The 11,291-nt window shown below is 38.7% G+C and overlaps 2 protein-coding genes across 2 annotated transcripts; one reads left to right on the plus strand and one right to left on the minus strand.

Moving 5' to 3' along the window:
- The first annotated feature begins 2,136 nt into the window (after nucleotides 1–2,136).
- Nucleotides 2,137–2,925, plus strand: LOC135320024 (olfactory receptor 4P4-like). Its single transcript, XM_064482414.1, has one exon. The coding sequence runs from the start codon at nucleotides 2,137–2,139 to the stop codon at nucleotides 2,923–2,925; it is 789 nt and encodes a 262-aa protein (XP_064338484.1).
- Nucleotides 2,926–7,680: 4,755 nt separating this feature from the next.
- LOC105094817 (olfactory receptor 4S2) lies at nucleotides 7,681–8,622 on the minus strand. The gene is given in 1 exon segment (XM_010986910.3): nucleotides 7,681–8,622. A coding segment is annotated over 1 exon segment (936 nt). The 5' UTR covers nucleotides 8,617–8,622.
- Between the last annotated feature and the right edge of the window lie 2,669 nt (nucleotides 8,623–11,291).

Consider the following 11,291-nt stretch of genomic DNA (forward strand, 5'->3'; position numbering starts at 1 on the left):
TTTTTCTAGTTTTGTTTGATACATTTGTATCTTCCAACCATCTGGAATACAACTTTTTGAGCCTTGTGAGATATTTTTTTCCTATAGAGGGAAATTCAAAGTCCTAACACTAGTTACTGAAAAGTCTATTATTTCACATCAATTTAAAAGTTCAAATTAAACTTAGAATAAATTCATATATATATGAAAAAACATATATAAAATATGTTTATATATTGACTGTGTTCAAGTCTAGTGATCTGTCTTTCCCAACAGCTTAATTGCCATTGTTATATAATGTACTTAAGCCTTGAAAGGTAGGTGTATTCTTTTTGTGCTTTTTTAAAAATATATATTATTTTCTGTATCTTTTTTTTAACTGAAGTATAGTTGATTTATAATGTGTTAATTTCTGGTGTACAGCATAGTGATTCAGTTATACATATATATATATATACTTTTTCATATTATTTTCATTATAGGCTATTAGAAGATATTGAATATAATTCCCTGCACTGTACAGTAGGATCTTGTTGCTTATCTATTTTATATATGGTAGTTAGTATCTGCCAATCATGAACTCTCAATTTTCTCCTAAGCAAAGTAAGCCAAAAAGAGAAAGAAAAGTACAATATGATATCACTTTTATGTGGAATCTAAAAAAAAACAATGACACAAATTAACTTATTTAAAAATAGAAACAGACTCATATTTGCCAGGGAGGAAACAGTGAATGGTGATGGGTAAATTGGAAATTTGGGATTTGGAGGTACCTTTTGTTCTTTCTTTTAATAAGTTAGGTTAACTACTTTGAATATTAACTCTTTCTGAATTTTGGAATCAGATTATCAAATTTCATGAAAAACTTTGTTAGAACTTTTGTTTTAATTATTGAGTACATTGATTAATTTAGGAAAAATTGACTTTTTAAAAAGTCAGTTGGAGTAAAGTTCAGTGTTCAATTACTATTATAACTGCTCATAAACAGACTGACAAATGCTCTCAATGTGTAGGTTTTATCTTTTATATAAAACTGAATTTAGTAGTTTTTTGATACATTTTAGATCAGGTTGCAGAAAGGAAGTAAGGGATTTGTGTTATATTTTGCACCAAAGAAATATTTCCTTTTTAACTAAAATATTCAAGGATTTGTTCCCATGAAGTATAATGAGACTGGGAAGAAAAGTGATTCAATTCAAAGAGATACAAGGTGATGGAAAGAGATTGAGTGAAAAAGAATCTTCATATGCAATCTGCCCCTCCAAGGGTGACGTCATAAAAGGATGTGTCAGAAAGTGTGACTGAAGGGCAAGAATGATGAGATCTCCTGGGTTAGACTGGAAAATGACCTGGGGAATAAGGTTGATTTCAGGAAGCCATAAATATGCCAGAAGACCATACAATGGGGCTACCTTTTCCCCAAAATTCTGATTCTTGCTTTATCTCTTCCTTGATTTTTAAATGTTCAGGGAAAAGTCTCTTAATGCATTATCTGAAATTATCATCCAGAGGATCAATATTTAAAATTATGACATCACGAAGTCTAATGACATGACTGAGCTTTCAGGATTTAGCACAGATTTAGTGACTGGGAAGGGCTAAGACTTATAGGGTCCTTCTTGCCCTTGAAGAACCGATCACGTCAGTGCTGTTTCATATATACCAGAGATTCAAACATCACCCTTAAGGGACAATACTGAAATTGCATCCCCAAATTGACTCCCAAAACTTTGAGTGTTTCATCTTTTAAATACTCATCCTGCTGATCTTGGTAAGTGCGAGACTTTGGAATTTATCGTAATTACAGTGAGTTAATTATTTGTGCTGTTGGCGTCTCTGCGTGTCTGCTCTAATGAACTTTACTTATGGGTAGAGTTTGTGTGTATTTTGTACACTGTTGTACCCTCAGTGCTGATTATAGTGATTGTTTCATATGAAACAATCAATATGTATTTACTGAAAAAATGAATGACTTTTAAAATAAATCATTTCAAAAAGTTGCATGTTTCAGATATACTAACATCCCCCTCTAAATGCTTACACCCACAGAAGCAATGGGACATAAAAACATCACAAAATTCATCCTCCTGGGGGCTTTTCAGTGATGACAATGTGAAGGTCACCTGCTGTGTGTTGTCCTCACTTTGCTATATTGCGATGTTCTCTGGAAATCTGCTCATTCTTCTCACCATCAGGGGAAGCCGCCTCAGAGAGCAGCCCATGTACTTTTTCCTCAGCTACTTGTCCTTCACGGATGTCTGCTTTACCTCCACCATGGCCCCCAAGCTGATCACTGACTTACTGGCCCAGCAGAAGACCATCTCCTACAACAGCTGCATGGCCCACATGTTTTATGCTCACTTCTTTGGTGCCACTGAGATCTTCATCTTGGTGGCCATGACCTATGAACACTACACAGCCATCTGCAGACCACTTCAGTACATGGTCATCATGAACAGACAGGTGTGCTATGGCCTCATAATGGCATCTGCTGTCGGCGCCTTTGTCCATTCCATCATGCAAGTATTGATTATTATCCAGCTTCTGTTCTGTGGCCCCAGTCAGATAGACCACTATTTTTGTGGCATATTCCCCTTGCTGAAGCTGGCCTGTACCGACATTAGTCTGTTGGTAATTGCAATCATCACCACCACAGGGGTGCTGTCCATTTTAACCTTTGTTGCCTTGGTAATCTCTTACATCATCATCCTGTGGACCTGCTCCTCTGAGGGCTTCCGCAAATCCGTCTCCACCTATGGCTCACATATCACTGTTGTGTTCACTTTATTCTTGCCCCTCATCTTCACCTATGTCCCCATGGCTGCTTCTGTCAGTAATGACAAGATTTTTGCCTTGTTTTACACTATGACTGCCCCCATGTTCAACCCTCTTATCTACACCCTGAGAAACACAGACATGAGGAATGCCATGAGGAAAGTGTGGTGATGGGATAAACTCTCTCAAGGGAGATTAAGCCTCTGGTGTTTGCACCCTTTGCTGGACTGGGCTCTAATCACAGAATCTGTAACGTTGACAAATCTTTTAGGTGCAGATAGGTGGTGTGCTGTCATCAAAAGCTGCAAGCCATGAAGACAGATGACCCCTCAGGCAAGTTCAAGTGCCTGATGCACCATGAGACTAAAGAAACTGAAACATTGGAGTTTGGAGCAGAGAAAGTTTATTGCAGGGCCAAGAAAGGAGAATGAAGTGGCTTATGCCCAAGAAAACTTTGAACTCCCCAAAGGTTTCAATAAAGCATATTAAAGGCCAGGTAAGGGAGGAGGGGTGCAGGGTATATGATTAGCTCATGCATAGTTCTCTGATTGGTTGATGTTGAAGTAACAGGGCTGTCAACACTATCAACCCCTAGGTGCCAGAAGGTCTGGGGCTGCATGCTCATGATCATCAGGTAGTTAACTTCTCCCCTTTGGTGGTGGTTTTTAGCACCTGAAAAACTCAGGAAATCTATAGGAGATACTATTACCTGGGTTCTTCAGAGCTGAGCTACAGCAGAGGATATGGGGGAGGGCCCTGTCCTGGGAAGGCCCCACAAGATCCTGCTTGGTTACCAATTTCTGTCACTTTAATTTTCTGAGACTGTGTACAAGGGGAGTGGATCTGATGATCTCCAGATCCCTTCCAGCTCTGACACTCTGGAACTTGTGACTGACATTCTGGAATGTTCTGCCCTTCATAACCCTGACAGATGGGCATCAGAGAACTCTTGTCAGGGCAAATTGTAAAGGCAGCATGGTCTGGCAATTGTGACCTCCTTTAGGAAACAGATACCCTGACTGCAACATCTCTCACAGAGTGGCCCTAAAAACTTCCATAGTTTTGAGGTTTCCACTCAATAATTTTTAAAAATGCCAAAAATTTTACAAGTGTTTTATACTTTAATTTTTTTTACATTAACAAATCACTCTTCTAAAATAATTCAATAGAATGTAATAAGACTGAGGTGCCAACTGATGCCTGCTGAGGCCCTTTGACTCCCCCCACCCCCACCAGCTTCTGGCCCTTAGGCATCGTCCTGCTCCTCTTTGGGAGGTAAATTTCTGACTGCTGTTTAGCACAGTTAACAGCTGGGAAATGGGAAATGACTAGCCTCACCGTAGCTCAGGCTGACCTGTCACAGTTCATGTCTCCGCCTTATCAGAATCATAAATTCCACTACCTTCATTTGTCAGCCCGTGTCTCCATTTTACTGGAGTTGTAAATCTACTATCCTCCTGTGTAACACAGTCCCTCACCTCAATTACAGCCAATCAGAAGGCTGTTCCCCTACTTCTTTATGTTCACAACCCCTTCCCCAATAAAAGAATCTGCACATTCCTCCTGGAGGACACGCAGGCACCTCTTGCCTGTATGACCCGCTGCTGCCTATAGGAACATAACAATTAAACCTTTTCCTTGCTCTTAAACACCTCCCTTTCTGATAAATTCTTCTTACCAACTCACATCACTGGCCCCACCAACTATCTCCCAACAAATAATACTCACACTATACTTCCAGAAGTTGTTCTAATTAATACTCAGTACTTTATTGGTGGTAATTAGAAGTTTCAAAATGGATAATGAACATTTGTTCAATCCCATAAATGTAATTCTATGATTATAATTATCATCTCTTTTTAAAAGTCTTCATGAGTAAGCAAACTGACAGTCTTTGTAAATGTGCAATTTGGAAAATCTCCCAGTATGTGAAAGGCCATGAATTTGAGAAGGCACATAGCTAAAGAGATGGGTGTTTTGGGATGCCTTTTGTCAGTCCTCACTGTTCCTCATGCTGATAGTATATTTTGATGTTTTCTTCCATCATGCATACTATGCAAATCTGTCTCATTTCCACTCAGGCAGGACCTCATATTAGGGAGAAATAAGGGAGATTAGACTAAGACACAGGTATAACCAACTGGAAAGCATAAGCTAAAATCACTTTTGGTACATTGAGGTGTTTCTTTAATTTATACAAGAATCCTCAAGCCTTATGGATTGGAAGAGACTTCTGATGTCATCTAGGATCACCTGAGACCTGGAGGCTGGAGTCACCAAAGTATCAAGAAGGTGCCTCAGGACCCCCATGTCTACAGCTTGATCGTGCTATCCACGGATCAAGTCTCGGTGATCTTCTTGACAAGAGTCACCCCTAGTGAAACTGGGGAGAGTCTGAGTTGCCGTGATTCTTGGCCACCTCTCTCCAAGGAACGAAGAGCAGACTCTCTGAGCTCTTCTGATTAGAATTGACTCTGAGGAAGTTTTCTGAACAGGAGTAAGTTTATAAAGTCACTGTTAGAAACTTGAATACTATTTTATATGTTCTGTTTCTTGGTCTTTGAGAGTATTGAATCTGTCACCTTTTACCTTGCTAGGGACGTGAGACCATCAATATTACTACTATTCCTTAATAGTTAAGGCTTTAGTGGAGAGACACAAAGGAAAGAGTATCTTGGACAAAACTTATCAAATAGATAACATTTATTTATTCCACAGTTTCTTAAGTTCAGTTCAAGTTATAGGAGAACGGATGGGAATATACATCTGAAGTTAGGGCTCTTTGGGTTTCATTGTTCATAAACCCCTTGTGCTCAAAGAACATCCAGTATCACCTAGTCCCAGTGTTTCCAAATCTAAGATCTTAGATGCACCACTGCCTGTTTAAAAATTTCCAGAGGAGATTGTTAAAGATACTGATTTTTTTATACCCTTTAACACTGGCCGACTGAATCAGAAACTCTTTGAATAGATGCCGTTATTGGTTCAAAAACCTCTCATGATGATTTCAATGATCAGATAAATTTGAGAACCTAATCACCTCTTTAAGTTGAGCAAAGAGAAGTTCATAGAGATCCAGTGAGTATATGTCCAAGTTGAGGATAATACACACGGATCCCTGTGGTCTGGGGCAAGGGTTTCTTAACTATATCTTCTAGTCCAGATGTCTTGCTGCCTTTTGATCTTTCTTACCTTTTATTCTGTGAGTACTCCAACATCAGAGATTACTCTTTAAAGCACTAACGATGCATAGTCCTTGACATAATATGTTTGTGCTGCACACACACCCCCCACAACTGTAAACACATACCCAGGTATGGGAAATAACTTGAATAATCATACTTGTAAAACAATGAATGAAACAATAGCAGAGAGATAGTCAGTGATGTGTTTATTGCTGTGGAAAAATAAAGCTCAGGTTGGGTGAAGTGAAGGAGGATTGTGTCATCAGGGTGAGTTTCAGTTTGTTACTGAATTCAAGCCCATACTACTTGCTGTATGACAAACCAATAGATTGAGAGATGAGTTGTTGGGTTATGGAATAGTGGCTTTATTTGGAAATTCAGCAGATTGAGAAGATAGTGGACTAGTATCCCAAAGAACCATCTTATCAAACTTGTACTAAAAAAGGGGTGGGTGTGGCTGGTTGTTGCAGACTTCTTGGTGCTGGAATCCTTTGTTCTTCCAGCTGTCCTGGTAGGTCTAGTCACAATCTTCCTATGAACCTCCAGTAAGACAAATGTTTGCAACTTATTTCTATATGAATGGAAAAGTATTATACCTTTAAAGACCAGAGCCTTGAAAATGGGCTATCCTCTGTATTTCAGGGTATAGGCAACAGTCTTTTACAAAAGGTGTGGACAGCATGACTAAGCACAGGGAACAGAGCACAAATGTTAGAGCTAAAGGAATAGATTCAATATGAAATAGGATTTGTTCTCCTCTGTTACAATTTCACTTAAGAAATGCATGTTTATTTCTCCAGAGTAAATGTGGATCCACAGCTGGAAATCAGGTTATGTTAGCCGAGCAGTGATAAATGGCTCACTATTTTCAGTGAAGCTGGCTGGTTCAAATATTGGAGGAAATATGGAGGAAATTTCAGCAAATTGACCCTGTTGATTGAGACACAATCATGTATTCATCAAAGGTGTCTTTGTTTTTTATTTAGTTTCTCCAGCTTTTCTTGTTAGTGCTTTACATACATAAAGAGTGCTAGCTACAGACGGCAACTAAAGGTGAGAGTCAGTCAGCAGAAGCACATTAATGGGATGCTACAGTGAAAATGGGGATCTTAGAGGTATTTGTTTTTCCAATTTAGTTATCATTCTGGTAAAGAAAATGAGTTGTAGAAAAAGCAAGAACTTTTCCCCAAGCCCAGAGGATGAGAACAGGCCTTTTGTTTTCTAAGCCTGTGTTTCATCTCTTTGAGATTCTGTACATACCTTCCCTGTCTCCCCATTCCAACCAGATGAGGCTGTTTTCACTGTTTTGGAGAACTTACATCAGGATGCCTTAGCTCAGATCCTTGCCACTGTTTCTGTATACTTTCATTCATACAAACTACTTGTATCGAGTGCTCACAGTTCTAAACACCATAAAACAGCCTTAGGTAATTCACAGTAGACTCTCATTCTTTAAAGAAAATGAAAAAAGGGAAAAAGGGCAAGGAGGAAATTGTCATGCTGAGTATGATCATCCTGAAATCCAAGTTTAATAAGATTTCTTTGTCCTAGATATTTCAGAAAATCATCTGATTATGAAGAATTAGAACAACAATAATAATGATAAATCATAACATACTTCTGTAGAATGTTTTATTCTCTCATCTGTTCCTTAAAGAAAAAAAAACAACCCTGTGAAGTTGTTATTGTTTTCACTGTGCAGAATGGAAAATTTAAGATCATCCACCTTGAATTTCTACTTCTATTTAGCATTAGCCTCCCATAAAACCCTCCTGCTCCACAGTTTTTTCATTGGACTTTTTACTTCTGCATTTCTCAATGTATAAATCAGGGGATTTAACATGGGGGTGATAATGGTGTAAAACACAGCCACCATCTTATCTTCTGAAAAGGTAGTATCAGGGTGCACATACATGAAAGTACAGGGACCAAAAAAGATGATGACCACGGCGATGTGGGAGCCACAGGTAGAGAGAGTTTTGTGCCTGCCTTCAGCTGACTGGTTTCTCAGGGACACCAGGATGACAGTAAAGGAGATTAACAAGATGACAAAGCTCCCCAGAGTGATGGTATCACTATTGGCTGTAACAGCAACACCAACCACATATGTGTCTGTGCAGGCAAGTTTCAGCAGAGGGTGAACATCACAAAAGTAGTGATCAATCTCATTGGGTCCACAAAAGGGTAGTTGAACTACCAGAGCCACTTGGATAATGGAGTGTATGAACCCACCTATCCAGCTCCCCAGCAACATTTTATTGCATCTGTCCTGGTCCATGATGGTCATATAGTGTAAAGGTTTACAGATAGCCACATAACGATCATAGGCCATCACAGTAAGGATGAAGATCTCAGTGCAACCAAAGACATGTCCCCCAAAGAGTTGCAACATGCACCCCACGTAGGAGATAATTTTGCTCTTGGCTAATAGGTCAACGATCATCTTTGGAGCTGTGACTGAAGAATAACAAATGTCCACAAAAGACAAGTAGTTGAGAAAGAAATACATAGGAGAATTGAAAAGATGTCCCACATAAACTGTCAATATGATGAGGAGGTTTCCCAGAAGAATGACAGTCTAGAAGAAAGAAAACACCACGAAACAAACTTCTTCAACCTCTGGGTTCTGAGAAAGAACCCAGAAAACAAATTCAGTTACATTGTTTATTTTTTCCATGGAATTAGTCTGGCAGGCAAAGTTCCCAAAAGGCACTTAAATTACCTGGAAAAAAAAAAAAAACATAAGAAGGACCAACAATATTTATTTCTAACTCAAAACAAATGAATAATTGGAATAGTTAAAAATAGATAAATGTGTACTTACTACTAATTGGCATGTATACCTAAAGAAATTGAAATGCACAAATTCTGATCATCTTATTTCAATATGATAGTCCATTCATTTACATCGAAGTCCAGAGAAACAAAACAAATCCTTTAAGTCACACATCTAACCAAGTGTTTCACCTCCCTCATCTTCCATGAAGGTTCTTTCATCTGTTTCTAACAAATTGCTTTCTTCTAATCTGTCCAAGGCATGTAACCTAAATTTGAATCACCTTTTGAATTTGGGGATATGGTAACATTTATATTTTGAAAATGTTCATCTTATTTTTGACATGGAAATGAAAACATAAGCCCACATTTCCCTTCTGAATATTGCCATGAGCACTCAGGTAGTTAAGATTGGGTGACATTGCAGGTCTTCCTTCTTATTAAACTCTGATCTTTGTGTACATGAATTTTCAGTCCCCTATTTAATGTCAATCTCTCACATTCAAGAGTATTGTGTTGTAATTTGACACAACATTGTAAAATGACTATTAATAAAAAAAATGTTAAAAAATAAAAGAGTGGTGTGTTGTAGTAAAAAGAGAACCAAGATGATACAAATCTGATTCTGAGATGTTGGTGCTGTAACTCTAAGATAAATCATTTAGTTTCATGGAGCATCTGTTATCCCATTTGCAAAATGAGAAAGTCTTAATTTCACTCTCATCTGTAATATTGACCGTTATTTCTATTATGAAATTAAATCAGTTCTTTCATCTTGGAATAGCCATGAAACCCTGAAAAGGAGGCAGAGGCAAAAGAAGATAAAGTGACAGAAGAAACTGCTGGAGACACATCAAACCTTGTTTGATTTGAAAGGAAAGGAAGGGAGATCTCACCTTAAACTCAGTGTTTGAGGATTCCCGAGGATTTGCTTTGTCTTGGTAATTTAAATATTTGTCTGTTAGCTAAAATAAATGAATAAATAAAAAGACAAAGGAAAAAATGATTCTGCACTTAACCTCACCACCACTTCATATTCAAATTTAATGGGTGACTCTTCAGTGGAGGAAATTCAGACACTCTAGTGAGGTCGCTGAAATGAATGTGTGGAGAGGGGACTGCGGAATAGTTTTGATTAAAGGGGCTCACAAGTTATTCTTCAAATCAAGCCAAAGATGTAAATGACTCCTTTAGTTCTAGGGTTGCATAGGATGGCACGGTGTCTTTGATATTATCAGGAATTCTGTCCGCCTAAGGACACATCCCCCAGCAATCTCTCACGTTCAGAGCTTACAGTTCCTAATGGGCTCTGTGCTCTCAGCTGCCCTTTGCAGCGATGTGGTGCCTGGCATTCCCAGCTTTTGGGAAACTAGATCTGCGTATTAGACTTGTTGGAATGATCGTTACCGGTGTGCCTTCTCTTATACAGTACAAAATAATGATAATGCTGCTGGTGGATGTAACCGGTGTTCCAGGTTCTTCTTGCATCCTAGAAAGAATTCTGAGACAAGATGTAGTAAAAAAAACACAGTGAGAATTTGTTAAGGGAAGAGATAATTTATCAAGGGGAGAGTGGGCAGGCTCAGGTGAGTGGCTACCCTGAGATTCTTTGGCAAGTTGGTTGCCTAGAATGTAAAAATGAATGGGCAGAATATGCCCCCTTCATTAGGAAGGAAAGGGCCGAGGTCATATTCCCAGATTTTCATCCCAACTTCACTTTACTGAAGAGAGGAGGGATTTTTGTCCTTATTTAGTCTGGATTGGAAGTGTCATGGCTTCTGTGCATGATGATAGTTCTAATCTGCAAGGCTAATTTTATTGAAATGAGGGCATAATGAGCAAAAGGGCACATTCAGACACTGGAGATTCCTACCTTTTCCTACCTTTCTTCATTGGCCTCTGGGACACTTATCACCCTCAAAGGTGTGACCACTTATCAACCTAGAGGTTCCTGCTTTTCTTTCTCTGCCCAGGGACCCCTGGTGCTTACATGATGTGTGGTTTCCAGCATTTGGCCTGTGGCCCTTTTTTCTGTCCAATTTCTGCCTTTTGGTCTGTGTTCCCCTTTCTCTGCTCATATCTAGCTATCTGCCTGTTCTAACAACAATAATAATAATGGTGCTAATAGCAGTGGCAATAATAATAATTCAAATTCACACTCAAATACATCTCCCTGCTTTTACATGCTCATCCTCCTTTGGCTTTGGATCAAAAGCAAAAAACAAAACTATTCTCCACTGAGAGAACCCTTCAATTTAAGAGAGCTCAAGACATAGCAGTTTTTGACAATGGTGAATTATGTTACCAGGTTCGCATCCAGGAGAAACTGAGCATTTAAACACAAGCCTGGCAATTGCACCTCCAACGTCTATACACTAAGATTCAAGAGGAACACTTCTTTTTCCCTGAATTAAGACGTGTCTCAAAGAATTCCTTCCTCCATTTCCTGAGCATTTCAAACATGGTAACATCTCACTTTCTTTTAAAATTATTGGCATTTTCTTACTCATAATCCTAAGTGTCCTATCTCATCATCTTGTATGAATGCACTTCATCAACTTAAACCTTTTATTCTCT

The sequence above is a fragment of the Camelus dromedarius genome, chromosome 35, assembly GCF_036321535.1.
Source record: "Camelus dromedarius isolate mCamDro1 chromosome 35, mCamDro1.pat, whole genome shotgun sequence".
Classification (NCBI taxonomy): Eukaryota; Metazoa; Chordata; class Mammalia; order Artiodactyla; family Camelidae; genus Camelus; species Camelus dromedarius.